Consider the following 16,752-nt stretch of genomic DNA (forward strand, 5'->3'; position numbering starts at 1 on the left):
CATTTGTTTTGCACCTCTGAATGATTCAATGCTAACTGATTCAGCACAAAAGTACATTCTGAATGATTCAGAGCCATTATCAAGCAACATGTCACATTCAGAGCTAATTCATACAGAGCCTCTGAATCATTCAGCATTTGAATCATTCAGCGCTTAATCATTCAACGCTTAATCATTCTAAAGTAAACAAACAACCCCTTAATGTGTGATGATTTTCACACGTAGGTAAAGAAGGGCAATTGAAGTAAGGAGTCGAGTTGGCATCTCAACAAAGAAACAACTACATGGCATTCTACTATTTTAAATTTTCTAGATGGAATGTATACGAATAAGAAATGTCTAAGATATATTATTAGGGTTATAAATATGAATTGAAGTTTTATATTTTAGATAAAAACTATATTTTACGAGAACAAAGAAATATTTTAAAATTAAGCAGTTTTTAAGCAGTAATGTTTACTATTGAACTACTAAACTTCTGCCTAAAATTAAGCTTGATTTATATGATAATTATTATTTTATGATTTTACACGGTTAATAGAATAATTGTAAAGTTAATAATGAAATGTTTTATAATGGAACAAAATTTTTAAGCATTTATGATTAATGAATGTTTGTAAAGTTGATATGACATTTTAGCTCGTATTTTGAGACGTATACGAGCTATGGGTGTTACAGATCACCTGTCCATCAATATGATCATAGTATCGAAGTGAAGTCGTGAATAATATTCTCCGACAGAAGAAAGCATCCCATATCATACGTCGGAATAGCCTTCCCCACAGATTTGAGATAAACAGCCCGGCCCCCATACGATAATGTGTGTTTAATCCATTCCCGGACAATGGAGGAGAGTTTATCATGAAGGAACCCAAATGCAGTAGATCGATTCCGACCAATCACCAGCAGCATACCTAAACATGAACCTGGTTCAGTTACAATATTAAGTCCAAGTATGGAACTTAGCGTTGTAAACAAATTAGTAGGAGTAGACGGACCAAAATAAATGCTCGACCTTGCATAGTTCACCTTCTGGCCAGAGGCCCTTTCATACATATCAAGCATTGCACGCAATCAAGCAAATTCATCGGTTGAACAACGGAGGAATAATAAACAGTCATCAGCATAAAATAAATGTGTAATACGAGGATCGCCACAACAAACTCGGAGATCTTGAAGATTACCCGCTAGTTGTTCACATTTAAGGAAGATAACCCTTGGGCACATATCACAAAGAGGAACGGAGAAAGCGGATCACCCTGACGAAGATCACATTGTGGTTGAAAACCAGCAGTGAGACCACCATTAATCTGTATTCTATACGACACAGAGGTAACACATGACATAATCAAAGCAACCCAAGAAGGTGCAAAACCAAGACGTAGAAGAATGCGCTGAAGGAAAATCCATTCTACTCGATCATACGTCTTTGCCATATCCAACTCCAAAGTGGCACCACGTTTAGGATTCAGATTCCCCATTTTAGATAGTGGAACATTTCATGGGCAATTATAACATTGTCGACCCGACTCAAAAGCATCCTGAGTATCATCCACGCAAGTAGCCAAAATAGAACGAAGTCTGTTAATGATTACCTTTATAACAATCTTGTAAATAACAGTACATAATGCACTAAGCCGATAATGATTCAGCCGTTTAGGCTTCGAGATTTTGGGAATTAGAACAAGGACAGTTTCATTTACCTCCGACATTGTCGTTCGGCCATGAAGAAGGTCCTAACAGAGAGTGATAACATCCTCACTGACTATAGGCCACTTGCGATAAAAGCTACCTGGCAATCCGTCAATTCCCGGTGCTTATTCGGATGTATCTGTTGAAATGCCAGAAGAATTTCGTCACGGGTATAATCAGCAGTGAGAGAAGCATTCATGTATGACGTATCCACCGGAAAGACTGCATCCAAAATAGCATCAACATTTGTTGGAGTATCAGTGGAATAGAGCAATGAAAAATGACTTACTGCTTCTGTGTGAATATCGTCCTGTCGTAGTAATTAATCCTGGAATAAGATTCTTCTTACGACGAGCAGATGAACGGCCATGAAAATATAAAAATAATACTTTTGGGTTTCAGATTCCAAATATGCTTCTCTTGTTTTGTTGTAAGAGAACCACGCGTCGAAGCCTTTTGTACGGTTAGCACGCGCCTGCACCACAGATAAAGCACTCAAGCCGGCCACCGGCCACCGGTAAGATATTGTTTTGGTTCGAAACTTTACATAGATTATATATATTAAAAAATGGTTGTCCCTTGTTCCATATGTAATGGGAGGTAAGATAGTAGGCTGCCTCCAACATTAGGTTGAGAGCAGTTTTCGTAGGAGACCTCTGAATTATAAAATGCACTCCATGGGACTCGATCCCACGACCTCAAGATTAAAAACCTTGTGCTCAACCAACTGAGCTGGAGTATCATTTTTCTAAATTGAATAAAATAGTATTTTTCTAAAACAAAATGTAGTCCATATTAATTTTAAAAAACATATTTAAAGATAATTAAATGTTTTTTAACATTTTTCTTTAACTTTATCTAATTAGTAATTTTAATTATCTAGATAATATAAGAGACACGATCTACTTACAGAGTAATTTTTTTAGTTCTACATGTTTTAAGATAGTTAAATGAGTCAAAATAATTAATTAAAATTAACAATAAAAAATGAAAAGATATACTCTTAAAAATATAAAAAAACAATTTCAATATATATTTTCATTCACCAAACAATCTTAAAAGCTTTTGAAATTTATCATTTAGAATTACAACTACATTGACATAACATATACATATTCGATGTTAAGTTTATTATTATATTAATTAAAAATGTATAAATTTGTTGAAAGTATTAACTTAATGATTGTTTGTCCTTAGTTGTTCACTTTCAAAATTAACAGAGATCAATTAAATTTAAGAGATGATTTTTTGACAAAGAATTTAAGAGATATTATATTAGCATCAATGAGAAAATTTGTTATGATGGAACTTTGGGGGAAGAGAAAATGGCTGAAATGGGGAAGAAAAAATTATTTGTTGAAGTGGGGTGAAAGTTACAATAAACGTAAAAGATGATCGGAACACATGATATTTTTTGAAAGATGATTAGAGTATATGACGTCTTCAGATTCTTTATCTCTATCGTTGTTTTAAACTTAAAATGTGCAGGGTTGTAGCAAAGAAAGATAAGAGAGGTAGGCTAGCCATGGTGGTTTAGTTAGAACTGAAATAAGTCGTGTGCTTCTATCATTATACTAAAGATGTCAACTATTTGCGATGTCTTCCGACAACACTGTTTAAACGTCTTATTTGGGGAAAAAAATTCCTCTCCTATATTGTTTTTTTTATTTTTAAAAATATGGAGTATGATATAATGTAAATATGTTTATATGAAAATATAATTTTTTTTTAATTTGATAACTTATTTCAATAAGTATGTTTTAATTTTGAAAGTAATTACGATAAATATATATATACAAAATAAAGTAACGACTATGAAAATAAATTTAAAAAGATACTTACAATATTCAAAGAATGGATTGAAGATGTTAGATATAGACGTAATAGATTACTTAATTAACATACTTATGGATTAAATAACTTTAGTAATTAAAAGGATGTATATTATTTTTAGATATTTTAAATTTAAGTATTAATAATTGTAAGATATTTAAATGTTTATTATTAAATAATTAGAGGTTTTTAAAATAAATATTACCGTTTGTAATCATATTAAATTAATAAAAAAAATATTAAAACATCAATTTAAATAAGATAAGGTTAATTTTATTTGAATATATTTTAAAAAAAATAAATGTTATATTTCAACTAAAATCGTAGGAAAGGTGAATTTTTTCCCTTCATTTGTAGCATCCCTATTAGATTTCGGAGGGGATTAATGGATTGTAATTATAGATTCAAGGGGCAGGGCAAAGTCAATATTTTCTTTTTTGCTTTCTCGAACTATTTAGTGGAGTATTTATCTTCTTTTTCGTTTGAAGGTGGTATTTTTCTTGGGGTGCACGACCACGACCAGAGTCGTGTCAGAGACAATATTTACGACATTGGGCATATGTGTGTGTGGTTCAATCTGGTGGTACCAAACGCGAACGAGATCTGTTTGGTGCGGAGTCAAACGGCGCGCATATTGATGGTTGAAATTTGGGAACCAAATCAAATGAAATAAAAAGAGTTCCCATCTTGCTCATCAGAAAACAAAAATTCGAATCATGGAAAGGCAGGCTGAGGTTGGGATTCGGAAGTAGAATCAGGAATTGATAGAATTTGGGGTGGGAATGAAGGGAGGAGGAGAATTCAGCGATCAGAGGCATCTCCTTGGATCCAACAGCCATAAAGATGAAGAGCATGACAATGAAGAAAAAATTGATGACTTGGAATCCCAGGTGACGTACGACAACAGCAATAGCGCTGGAATCAACGATCTGATGAAGTATTTGGGGAGGGGGTTCTCCGGCAGGCGTCTCAGCTTCAAACGTCTCGATAGAGACAGAGATAGAGACGGAGATAGAGGAAGAGAACGCTCATCGCCGTCTTCCTTAGATCATCATCATCATCAACAACAACAACAACAACAACAACATCATGTTCACCATTATTCTTACGCTGGGGATGCCGCTGATCCGCTGGGAGATAGCGCCCCTCCCGAATGGGCTTTGTTGCTTATCGGTTGCTTGCTTGGTGTCGCCTCCGGTTTCTTCGTGGCAGCCTTCAATAAAGGAGTAAGTTTTTCCCCTCTCCTCTTGAAGGGCTTAATTTTAGTCTCTGTTTTTCAAATTTACCCATAGTAATATTATCATTCTACAGATGCTATTCCTTCAATTTCTACAAAAAGCATTTTCTTTTGGATTCTCATATCTGACCTTTGCAAATTTTGCTGAAATAAAAGCTTTAGCACATCGTCAATGAATTTGTGAAATTTTTATTTTTATTGATAGCTTCCTAGGAAACATACTAGTTTTTTCCCCATATTGTTGAGAATGACATATATTTTACGTTTCCAATCATATATCTTTTGTTTCTTGAATCAAACTCCTTTGTTACTATATCCTTGCTATGTTACTGTAGACTGCTTCCATTAAAAAGTATGCTATTTGTCAAAGTACCCAATGTTGCTTCAGTTTTTCTGTGTATTGATGTATACTATTACTCTACCAGGTTCACGTCATACATGAATGGGCATGGGCTGGGACTCCAAATGAGGGTGCTGCTTGGCTTCGTCTGCAGAGACTGGCTGATACTTGGCATCGGATTCTTTTGGTACCAGTTACTGGAGGTGTCATTGTTGGAATGATGCATGGTTTACTTGAGATATTGAACCAAATACAGCAATCCAGTTCTTCTCTACAAGTAGGTTTCAGTTTGGTTGCTGGGGTATTCCCCACGGTAAAGGCTATCCAGGCTGCCATCACTCTAGGTACAGGTTGTTCTTTGGGTCCAGAAGGCCCCAGTGTAGACATTGGAAAGTCTTGTGCCAATGGATTCTCGTTAATGATGGAAAACAACAGAGAAAGGAAGATTGCTCTCGTGGCTGCTGGAGCGGCATCTGGGATTGCTTCTGGTACTGTTTGTGTTATTCAAAGTTTTCAATTTCTATTTAAGAATTTTTTTGCTCAGAATTTAGCCTGTTGATGAGAATGCCTTATCACTATGGTTTTGCACATTGGTCCATGTGTTTATTATTACTATTCAATGTTATTGAACAGTGAATGCTATTATCAAGTTTTAACAGAACAGGGCAAAGTTATGTTGTGATCAGTCTAATTTGTTTAATTGGTCAATGGTCTTTTGGATACCTTAGTTATGTTGTGATTTTCTTATTGTTAGTGCAGGCACTGTATTTCTGTAGTCTGCTGTCTGGAAGAGTTTGGTCCTGTGTACTTAATAATGTATGGTAACGCTTTGGAAGCCAATTAAACAGGAATTAGTTTCTTAATAGTCCAGGGTATCATGTCATTTGAAGGATGACCTGAGTGATATTGTGGTAGGGTGTGGTATAACTCATTTACTGAAGTTTCTTACAGGCTACTGCCATGAGTCAAAGGAACTTCTCCTCTTATAATACTCTATGTGATATCAAGCAAAGCTGGATTTGATGACTTGGCCAAATTCATTTATTTTAGCAAAAAAAAAAAATCTTTAGTTTGCCATCTTCCACTCACCCCCGTCCTCCAAAAATTAATATCGTCCATCTAGGGCATGCTAATCCAAACTTTTCTGGACTTACTTCCATTTTTAGTTCTGGCTTTGATTGGCATAAGCTTTTAAGCTTCCTGCTGATCTAATAATTTAATTTAGGGCATTTCTAGATTGATTGATAAAATGTTTAACTTTTACCTTTCAATTTTTCTCCCTTCTTTTTAGGTTTTAATGCTGCAGTTGCTGGTTGCTTCTTTGCTATTGAAACTGTATTAAGACCTCTCCGTGCTGAAAACTCGCCTCCTTTTACAACTGCGATGATTATTTTGGCCTCTGTTATCTCATCTACTGTATCAAATGCTTTACTTGGTACAGAATCAGCTTTACCCGTGCCATCATATGATTTGAAATCTGCTGCTGGTATTTCACCTTCCTGAAATGAATCTCTTTATTTTCTTGATTGCAGTTTATTTCTGCTTGTATGTATTTGTGTAAATTTTGTGATGTAATTAAGTTTCTGGTAGTCCTTTCAAAAGTAATTTGTTGTCTGGGGAGATTGATGAATGTGCTATTCCATTAAAGCGTGCTTCTTGTACACGAATTGTCAATTGCAGCTACTTTATGTTTTGATTTCATGTCCTTATTACAATCTAATTTTTTAAAAAAAAAGGGTGAACGACCAATTTAGCGTGTAATTTCACTATGCTTTATCATTTCCAGAGGCATAGACTTATGGTTGTTTGGCTTTTTCACCTGTGTGGTATTAGGAAAGATATGATTAGAAATGACTCCATATAACTGATAAAATGACAATGTTATGATAATAATTTTGCCTTGCAGAGCTACCTTTGTATCTGATCTTGGGGATGCTTTGTGGCGTTGTAAGTGTAGTCTTCACTCGCTTGGTTTCTTGGTTCACAGCAGCATTTGAGTATATCAAGGAGAAATTTGGACTTCCTACTGTAATCTGCCCCGCTTTAGGTGGTTTAGGAGCTGGAATAATAGCTCTTAACTATCCTGGAATACTATACTGGGGCTTTACAAACGTCAATGAAATCCTACATACTGGGAAGTCTGCATCAGCTCCTGGAATCTGGTTGCTAACCCAACTAGCAGCTGCCAAAGTTGTCGCCACTGCTTTATGTAAGGGGTCTGGGCTTGTAGGTGGCCTTTATGCACCAAGTTTGATGATTGGCGCTGCTGTCGGTGCTGTATTTGGAGGCTCGGCTGCTGAACTTATTAATTCGGCTATTCCAGGCAATGCTGCCGTTGCACAACCACAAGCATATGCACTGGTAAACTATTCTTGGGAGTTATTGCATGATTATCTCTTGAACTTGGAAAAATACTGTTACAATTTTATGTAAGATGATTTTAATACATTCATGTTTCTACTCTAGGTTGGAATGGCTGCCACGTTAGCTTCAGTTTGTTCAGTTCCCCTAACTTCAGTTCTGCTTCTTTTTGAGCTGACAAAAGATTACAGGATCTTGCTTCCTCTCATGGTAATGTTATATGTTATCTTGCTTGCTTTTTATACTTTTGGAATAATCAATATAGAGAATAGGGGAGTCCATGAATATACTTTTCACTATTTTTTAATAGTCAGCCTGGTTACTTCTAGCGAAAAGAAAAAAGGTTCAGTTTAACTGCTGTCCAGCTTTATTGGAATTTGTCCTGTTTTGTGACCAACCATGAATGGAAACATGTTATGCACTACTGCTAGTGGTTTAGCTGAAGTCTAAATTATGGCCTTCTTTGTTTTATGTTCTAATACAAGATTTCTTTAGTATTTCCTGTTTTTGTTGGGATTAACTATTAAGGCTCTACTCTCGGGCTTTGCGTTATTCTTGAGCAATTTCTTTGGATGCCATGTCATGGGACATTGTCTAAATATTTTGCACTTAATTTTTCTTCTATGTCAATTTTTCATATAGGGGGCTGTAGGATTAGCAATATGGGTTCCTTCTGTGGCTAACCAGCACAAGGAGACTGACGCATCTGATTCGAGGAATTCAGCAAGAGGATATTCTTCTGTTTCTGCTGCTGAAGAACTCTCTGTCATAGAAAAGGCTTCTGACCTAGAAGCATTAGATGAGGATATGCTTCTTGAAGATCTTAGGGTATAGTTCTCTCTTATTTTATTTCAGAGAAGCTTTTTCAAAATGATCAAGTTTCTTGTTTCAATTGATTGTTTGAGCTCCTCAGTAGTATTCTCTTATTTGAAGTTTACTTTCCCGACTTCACAAATTCCTAATCAATGTTTGTTGTCAGGTTTCTAGGGCCATGTCAAAGAAGTTTTTGAAGGTGTCAATGGCTGTTACCATAAAAGAAGCAACGAAAAGCATGCATGACAGTCATCATAGATGTGCGCTTGTGGTTGATGAAGATGATTTTCTGGAGGGGATTCTTACATTCGGTGATATTAGACGGTGTCTGTCCAAGAAGCCTAGTGATTTCTCCAAGGGTGATTCAACAGCACTTGATGTATGGGATCCCAAACTTCTCTCTCTTGCTGTGTCGCCCTCTCATGTTTTGAATAACAAGTCAGTTAAGCCATGTCTACAGGTGAATGCATGCCTTGTTTCCTCTGTCTGCACAAAAGGGATAAGCTATCAGGGGCAGGAGCGTGGAGTTCTAACCTGCTTTCCAGACACAGATTTGGCAATTGCGAGGGAGTTGATGGAAGCTAGTGGAGTAAAACAACTGGCGGTGGTGAAACGTGGCGGAGAACCCCACAAAGGAAGGAAGCGGAGGATCATTGCCATTCTTCATTACGACTCAATCTGGAACTGTGCCAGGTTCATATTTACACTTCAATATATTGTATGGTATGCAGTTAGATATAGAGAAAAAACTACGAATATGATTTCGATTTAAACGTTTATCATTTGTTGTCCATGCCATTGTCATGCAGAGAAGAGATAAATCACAGGAAGGCCATGTATCAGCATGTCCATAGGAAGGATAATCAAGAGGAGATTGTAAATGCCAATGGCAATTAATCAATGCATCTGTTTCTCTCTCTTGGCCTGCTGCCTGCAAACCACTTAAATATAAATATATATATATATATATATATATATATATTAGAGCAAGTTAGAAGAAAATTGTTTTTTGGTAGGAATTATAACTAGAATTGGGTCTTCTTCAAATCAGACGAGTGAGGATATCACGGAATGTTTTGCCGTGGATCCTTTTGATGTAATTTGCAGAACAAAATACACACACAGAGATCATTTATATGTGCTTTTGTAATTGTGCTCGCAACAACAATCATATGCATTTTGTCTCCTCCACGTCACTGAATAAGACACGGAGCAAAAAATATTCCATATATATATATATGAACCATAATACTACTCTACCACCTCCAAAAATCAAATGCAAATGATCTTTTTAAACATCAAATTCTTTATTTAAAGAAATATTTTTAAATTTTCTAAACTGGATATTGATGATTTCTCCTATTTTTTGAGTAAGAGATTTTTTTTTAATTCCCATTTCTATTTGTCAGATGGGCTGGACTTAATAGCTTTTATATTTATTGCCCGAGGAGAAAGGACAAAATCAGGGTAATGAATGAGTAGTTTAAAATTTATTTTGGGATTTACGACATTTAGTAAGTGAAGGATAAATTATTCATCAGTTGATTTTTAAAAAAAAAATTTATTATAATTTGTCATGTAAGATATGAATTCTAATAAAATAAGTTTTCTAATTATATTTTATTAAAACTCATTATTCTCATGTAACAAGTTTCAAGTCATTGTAACTCTAAGTCTAACAATTATGGTAGATTGCTAATTAATTTCTACAGCGTCTTATAAGTCCGAATAATTATTGAGCCTGGATTATTGGACTAATTCTGCCGAGAGAGAGCCCATTATATTAATTAAGTTCAAATCCAAATCAAACTCCAGCTATATAAAATAAAATAAAAATAAAATTGCAGAGAAACCAAAGCAGAGCAAAGTTAAGCAAAGGGAAAAGAAGCAACGCATCGACTGAAACTGGTGAAGAATGAAAACTTAGAAATCAAAGAATGGCGTCATCGTCGAGCAGCGGCCTAACCTTCAAGCTTCATCCGCTGGTAATCGTAAACATATCGGATCACTACACTCGGGTCAAGTCCCAAATGAACCCTCCGCTTGTCACCTCCACCTCCTCCACCGTCAACGGCGTCGAACCCCAACAGCAAGCCCCTCGAGTCTACGGATGTGTCATAGGTGTCCAGAGGGGTCGCACCGTCGAGATCTTCAACAGCTTCGAGCTTCTCTACGATCCCTCCACCCACTCCCTCGACCGCCCCTTCCTCGAGAAGAAACAGGAGCTTTGTACGACCATCACTCTATTTCATTATTTTTCTTTCTTTTTTTATTGGTTTTATGCTTCCAATTTAAATTTTCTGCTATTGAATTTGTTTTCCCAGATAAGAAGGTTTTCCCCCCATTTTTATATTCTTGGATGGTACTCCACTGGGAGCGATGCCCAGGAATCTGATATGCACATTCATAAAGCCGTATGTTTTCTCAACCCTTCCCCATCCTCTCAGTGTTATGTAGTATATATAATTGCTTTGTAATCCATCACAAGATAGATGTTTTATTTTGTTGCTTTTTGTTAATGTTTGATTGATACGGTGATGGCTTTGTTTTTGCACTCCTATTTGTAACTTATATATTCTAAAGGAACCATTATGATGAAATACTTGGCTGCCTCCTCTTTTCTTTGTATGACGCGTTTTGGATAATAGTTTCTCCTTGTTCATTTGTTGCAGTTGATGGATATTAATGAAAGCCCTCTCTATGTGCTTCTCAATCCTACAATCAATCCCGCCCAAAAGGATCTTCCAGTCACCATTTATGAAAGTGGTTTGTAGCCTTTTCTGTCTTTATTTCATTCTTTTATATTAATCAAATATCTATCCTCTCTTATTCTGTCTCTGATTTCTTTGCAAAAAGGTATTCTATGTGCCATTATAGGATATTTTATATTCTGTTTGATTTGTTATCCGTGTAATTTGTTCCTTTATTTAAATAAACCATCTTGGATGATCAACTTGTGTTATTGCTTGTAACTTGTAAGTAGTTTCTGATCATTTTATGGCTATTAAAAGGAGGGGGCAATATCGTCCTGATAGGAACGTACGAACAGAAAATCTTGTGCAGTTTTAGATAGTTTTAATAACCTTTATAGTTCCTAATTATTCTTTGGTGATAACATTTCTATTCATCCTCTTGTTGGTCATGTCAACATAAAAGAGCTGCACGTTATAGATGGGATTCCACAACTTATTTTTGTCCTTTCAAGCTACACAATTGAGGTTCATACTCTTACTTTCCAAGTTTCCTTTCTTATCTACACGGTTTTCTTTTAATTTTCTCCCAGTTGGAATTTCTGAGACTGTTTCTTCCCCCTTTTATTTTCTTTCTTTTTATTATTATTTTTTGGGGGTTGGGGGGGTTGGGTTGGATTAAAGACTGTTGAAGCTGAGAGGATCTCTGTGGATCATGTTGCGCATCTAAAGCCATCTGATGGAGGTTCTGCGGCTACTCAATGTAAGCCTGCATCCTTCTTTTCCTATTTTCTGTGAACTGTGACAATCTTATTTGATGGAAGCCTTCTATTTTCTGTAATTGATGAGTACAAGTATACTCTTTGTACTTATGATGCAGTGGCTGCTCATCTTACTGGTATACATAGTGCGATCAAGATGTTGAATAGCAGAATCAGGGTGCTTCATCACTATCTTGTTGGAATGCAAAAAGGTATGATCCCTTTCCTTCTGAATGTAAAGCAAATTAAGACTAAGTTCAAACATGGAAACCTATATTTGTAGTGTAGACTCTAGATAAAAGTCCAAACATGGAAAATACTTCAAAATAAATTATAATTTTCTATTTCCATTATAAATTGCGCTACTAAAGTTGGCAAGTAGTTGTGCATGTAAGCAGTTACAAACACTACCATCTTTTATAGTTTTTGACTTTTGATCAGTCATTTCCCATTGTTTATTGGATGGTCCATAGAATACTTATATAGGATAGGCTGACAAAATTTGACTATTATTATTTGGGCTATTTGTGGATTACAAACATGGCCATAAAGTAGCTGTAATATGTTTTCCATTTCAGGTGACATTTCTTGCGAAAATTCATTATTAAGGCAAGTATCAAGCCTCCTTAGAAGGTTACCTGCCATTGAATCAGAAAAATTTCAAGATGACTTTCTGATGGTGAGCTCTTTTCATTTATGTATATTTTGGGTTGTTTAAGTTAGTGAAGATCCGTTTGTCAATTTGTGTAGCCTAAAGTGGATGGATTTGTAATTGCACAATATACCATAATCATAAGAATTAAGAAAGTAGTGGTTTTTCTGATCTTGTGAGGATGATTTTGTTTTTCTATTATATTTTTCTGTTCCGGATGTAAAGATTCGAAAACCAAACTTACCTGCAGAAAGTTGGTAGAACATTCAGTCATGTTTTGGTAGGGTCTTCAAAACTTGTGATTTCATAGAAGCTTGTTAGAAGACTTGAAGAAGATGTTTGTTGCATGTTAATTGTTCTAAGGCAACAGTGAAAATATAAAGATAACTGTCGAGCTGCTTAGCAAGTATGTTGGAAACAAAACTGGTGGAGATCTTGAGTCTGGGCGGTTCAAAATGCACTGATATTAGAATATTTATTGCCTACTTGAAAACATTTTTGTTCTTTTGGATTTGGCAACCCTCTTTTTGAGGATTTGCCTATCAATTGTTTAATCTGCTGAATTTTTCCTTTTGAAATTATTCACAGGAATATAATGATACTTTGTTGATTACTTATCTTGCGATGTTCACCAACTGCTCGAGGTAAGGATTATGTTTACTTTTGTTTACATAATATGCCTTCTTTGGCTAAAACAATTCGACATTATCATGACAATGATGACGGTGTTTGCTTTACAGCACAATGAATGAGCTAGTCGAAAAATTCAACACTGCTCACGATAGGCATAGTCGAAGGGTTGGTCGGACTGCTTTCATCTAAATACGGTTATTGTTTATTAATGGGTTGCGTTTTTGTTGGAGAGAATGGTTGTAGTGTTCGTGTTTGCAGTGTTTTAAAGCCTCTTGAATAAGGTAATTTAATTAAGTACTCACATGGTATGAATAGGGATGCTTCTTTCTTTTGATGGAATGAATAGGGATGTTTCAAAATCTAAGAGAGATGAATGAAAGTATTGCTTTGCCTTAGCTTCACTGACAAAAGGACTTGATATATCAACAACATTTTTATATAATATGTGAGAGTACCTGTTGAGTCCCTCTATTATAGGGCCTATATCAATTTATGGGATACTAGTCCATGAGCATAAAAGCAAGAAGCAGTGCGTAACAAAGACTTTCACTAATGTAAAAAGACACAACCCAAACATGCAATGCACAATTGCGTAGAGAAGAAAGGAAAAAGAAAGACCAAGGAATTAACAACAAAATGTGAGTGAAAGTGAAACAAAAACCAAGGAATTAACAGTCGACTGTTTCGGTTGATTCAGTCAGATGTTGAATTAAACTGACTATAATTTAATACTTTAAATTGACATAGGTTAGTCGATTTATCGATTAATCAATTAAATTCAAATATATAATATATTTCTTATATCATATATTTTGAGTTATATTTAAAATATTTTATTGATTCAACCGAAAAAATCGACTATAAAACCAAAAACCAATTAATACCCACAACTGCATGCAGATGGAACAAAGCTCAAGCTTTTACCTATCAAATCATATTCCCAGAAATAATTTTGTTGCATGATATTTCCAATAACAGAAACTCCAGGAAAACGTGCAGGCAAAAACCCAAGGCACCTAATCCCACCACCAGCAGTAATGACATAGCTATCCCAGTGTGGTTCGAACCGAGCTCCATCTTCGAAGTGAATGATGAATTTCGGCACCGAAGTCTCATCGAAGCCAGTAGAGTTGAAGCAATAATCCATCGGTACCGTGTCCAACTTCACCCTCGGGTACTTAGATACCGACATCGTAAGGGCTTCCATCACCGTCTGGTATGCTGGATCCGTCAGATATGTCAAGCTGCTTCCGGAGTCGAGGATCGTCCCACCGCCTTGTGTCACATCCCACACTTTCATAGGTATCTCCAACATTTTGTCACCGAGGGAGATTCCCCTAACGTTTACCCCATAAAATGGAACGAGGGATTGGAGTTCAAGCGTGGTGCGGCGAGCATTGCCCAACGGTCCCACTCGGTTTCGACTGGTGCCGAAGGTGATATAACTGGTAGCATTTATGTTGCTCAAATGATCAACGAGACAATAAGAAAAATTCCCACCAAATTTGTGAGCAGCATGTGTTGCAAAAGAATGCTTTGTATTGCCTAACCCCAAGAGACCATCGACGTTGTCGAAAGTTATACCCTGGTACGAGTCACTGCACCCAATTAGCACGTTACGGAGCCTCGTTTTCCTACCATTGCTAAGCCCAACAGTGACGGTCTCGTCAGCAAATACTCCCCTGGTAGCTGACCCATCTGCATAGCTGCTCCAAAACAGGTAAAATTAGTACAAACAAAAAAATCGACAAAATCAAAAATCAATTTTTGATTTTAACAAGTTTAGAAATTACGACTATTCCAATAGATATAAAATCAAACACATTTGTCCAGTGCCACTAGGAATTGCTGGCTTTCCCAAAAGCAGGCCCCACAACAGGACTTAATGTCCTGTTTTGGTACGAAATAATTTTGGGTCATGTGAACCTTACCTACTAATAATAACTACCACTAATATCTTTGTGTTGGATGGAGTTAAAGACAGCAATGTGGGTGATGGTATCTGCAGCCAGACTCATCTGCTAACTCTACCTGTGCATTTATTATCGGATCTATAAATAGTCTATGTTTATTATGTCCGTAATCACGATAAATACGAATTCAGCTACAAACGTGCCATAAAGATCTCAATTTCAGAATCCATATTAACTATGTGTGGGGTTTAGTCTTGTCTAATGGTTGGTGCTCTGCATTTAAAGCCAAACTACAAAAGAAGCAATAGACATGAATACCAGTGAGCCCTAAATGCAAGCTATTAACTCTCCCCAACAGCATTTACCTTCACCCATTTTGGAGGTTGTATTAATGTTAATGTCCGGAAACATATACTTACTTATGTTCGACACTCACCGGAGTTAGGTCAATTAGTACCACCATTGTATTGACTAATTCCATTTAATATGCATACGAAATTGGAAATTAATCTTATTTAAGATGAGAGATTAGGTACCCGTAATCATAAGCACAAGGAGTAAGTGGCGTAGGGCATATTGTGAGTGAGAAGAGAGTCATGAGCTCAACTTTACACCTCTCCGAGCTGCAAGGAACCGGGCTAAAGGAAGATGATAAAGGACACCCTCTTTCTGTTCACCCTCCCCTTACAATCACCGCCACGTTTCGAGCACCGATACCGACACCGGACCGATGTCAAATCGCTCCCGGTGTCCACGATCACCCTGAACGTCTGCGACGGTGTCCCGACTCTAAGCGTTGTAATGTACTGTCCAATCCCAAGATCACTACCGGCGTTAAGCGGCATTTCGATGGAAGCCGCCGGCGGAACGGCTTCTTCGGCGGCTCGTCTTCGGGTTCGCAGCCTGTGGGAGGTGATGTTGTGGCGGATAATGTCATGGTGAATAAGGTCCTTGAGGCGTTCATGCTGAGCTCTAGGCCTCCTGTAGTTGCTGAACTGATTAGCATGGCTGTGTATTAACTCTAACGAGAATGAATTGGAATCGTGCTGCATTTCATCCACATGGTGTCGAGCTTCAACAATGGCGACCAAGACGATCAAAGGGAGCAAAACGATGAGTTTCCCCTTCATGACTTTATGCCGACTGAGAAACGCAAGGAAACAAAAGGAAAGGAAAGATCGAGAGAGAGAGAGGGAATAAAACTACAAAACAAAGGCTATTTTGATTGCCATTCATACATAATATATATGCAAACAAACAAAACAAGGCTATATATATATTTGAGCCTCCTATGGTTCAAATCTGGCATTAGGACATTGATTAGCTTCTGCTTGCTTCTTGTAATAAATAACATATATATTATTGTTGCTTGAAGTCTTCAACCACACAGACATCCCATCCCACTTCTCGTTTCTGTGTGGATTTTTCTCTCTATTTAATAATTAGTCAGTTTTCAGTTTTTGGTCACTCTACTCTGTTAAATTTTAGAATTTAAGCTTTGCACTTTAATTCGACATTATTTGATCCTCCATTCTTATAATTTTACCACCTTTTACTAAAGTACTTAGTGATTGAAAATCGACGGTCTTTGATTTAATACGATCGAGTTTTCGTATGAAATTCGAATTTAAAGAGAACTTGTCCCACCATGAGATAATTATGAAGATATCCTTTGTATTATTAATTAGGTTTTGATAAAAAAAAATATTTAAAAATCCATTATATTAAACTAAACTAAACTAAAATTTAATTTAATTATTAAATTAGATAAATTAATATTTTATTGAATTATTTTCTTTTTCGACAAAAAAAAAATCACGTGAAAAA

The 16,752-nt window shown here is 36.3% G+C and overlaps 2 protein-coding genes and 1 pseudogene across 3 annotated transcripts in view; 2 read left to right on the top strand and 1 right to left on the bottom strand.

Moving 5' to 3' along the window:
• LOC120141489 (COP9 signalosome complex subunit 6a-like) overlaps window positions 1-13,326 on the top strand; it is a 29,803-nt gene extending 16,477 nt beyond the window's left edge. Inside the window, 11 exon segments of the mRNA XM_039156341.1 lie at window positions 6,153-6,167; window positions 10,197-10,505; window positions 10,601-10,614; window positions 10,616-10,690; window positions 10,949-11,042; window positions 11,433-11,494; window positions 11,651-11,729; window positions 11,847-11,939; window positions 12,306-12,406; window positions 12,968-13,023; window positions 13,120-13,326. Of these exon segments, the coding sequence (XP_039012272.1) occupies window positions 10,214-10,505; window positions 10,601-10,614; window positions 10,616-10,690; window positions 10,949-11,042; window positions 11,433-11,494; window positions 11,651-11,729; window positions 11,847-11,939; window positions 12,306-12,406; window positions 12,968-13,023; window positions 13,120-13,201 (948 nt within the window). The 5' untranslated portion in view covers window positions 6,153-6,167; window positions 10,197-10,213 and the 3' untranslated portion in view covers window positions 13,202-13,326.
• On the top strand, window positions 3,989-9,195 carry LOC120141486 (chloride channel protein CLC-f-like). Of its 2 annotated transcripts, XM_039156340.1 has the most exons (10): window positions 3,991-4,581; window positions 4,612-4,751; window positions 5,188-5,590; window positions 6,394-6,588; window positions 7,009-7,463; window positions 7,569-7,673; window positions 8,106-8,291; window positions 8,443-8,655; window positions 8,737-8,969; window positions 9,086-9,195. In XM_039156340.1, exons 1-10 carry the CDS (start codon window positions 4,308-4,310, stop codon window positions 9,171-9,173), a joined length of 2,292 nt encoding a protein of 763 aa, XP_039012271.1. In that variant the 5' UTR covers window positions 3,991-4,307; the 3' UTR covers window positions 9,174-9,195. The 2 variants fall into 2 exon arrangements, with proteins under 2 accessions (XP_039012270.1, XP_039012271.1); XM_039156339.1 differs by having other exon boundaries at window positions 3,989-4,751.
• Window positions 13,327-13,848: 522 nt separating the features above from the next.
• On the bottom strand, window positions 13,849-16,162 carry LOC120141488 (annotated as a pseudogene).
• Between the last annotated feature and the right edge of the window lie 590 nt (window positions 16,163-16,752).

Source organism: Hibiscus syriacus, unplaced genomic scaffold (assembly GCF_006381635.1).
Source record: "Hibiscus syriacus cultivar Baekdansim isolate YM2019G1 unplaced genomic scaffold, ASM638163v2 tig00110809_pilon, whole genome shotgun sequence".
Classification (NCBI taxonomy): Eukaryota; Viridiplantae; Streptophyta; class Magnoliopsida; order Malvales; family Malvaceae; genus Hibiscus; species Hibiscus syriacus.

What these genes read in the sequence shown, in the direction of transcription:
- LOC120141486 (XM_039156339.1), top strand. Translation starts at nt 4,308, where the DNA reads ATGAAGGGAGGAGGAGAATTCAGCGATCAGAGGCATCTCCTTGGATCC. An exon ending in GGCATCTGGGATTGCTTCTG is followed by an intron (nt 5,591 to 6,393) that starts GTACTGTTTGTG and finishes CCTTCTTTTTAG; the next exon opens with GTTTTAATGCTGCAGTTGCT. An exon ending in TGATTTGAAATCTGCTGCTG is followed by an intron (nt 6,589 to 7,008) that starts GTATTTCACCTT and finishes TTTGCCTTGCAG; the next exon opens with AGCTACCTTTGTATCTGATC.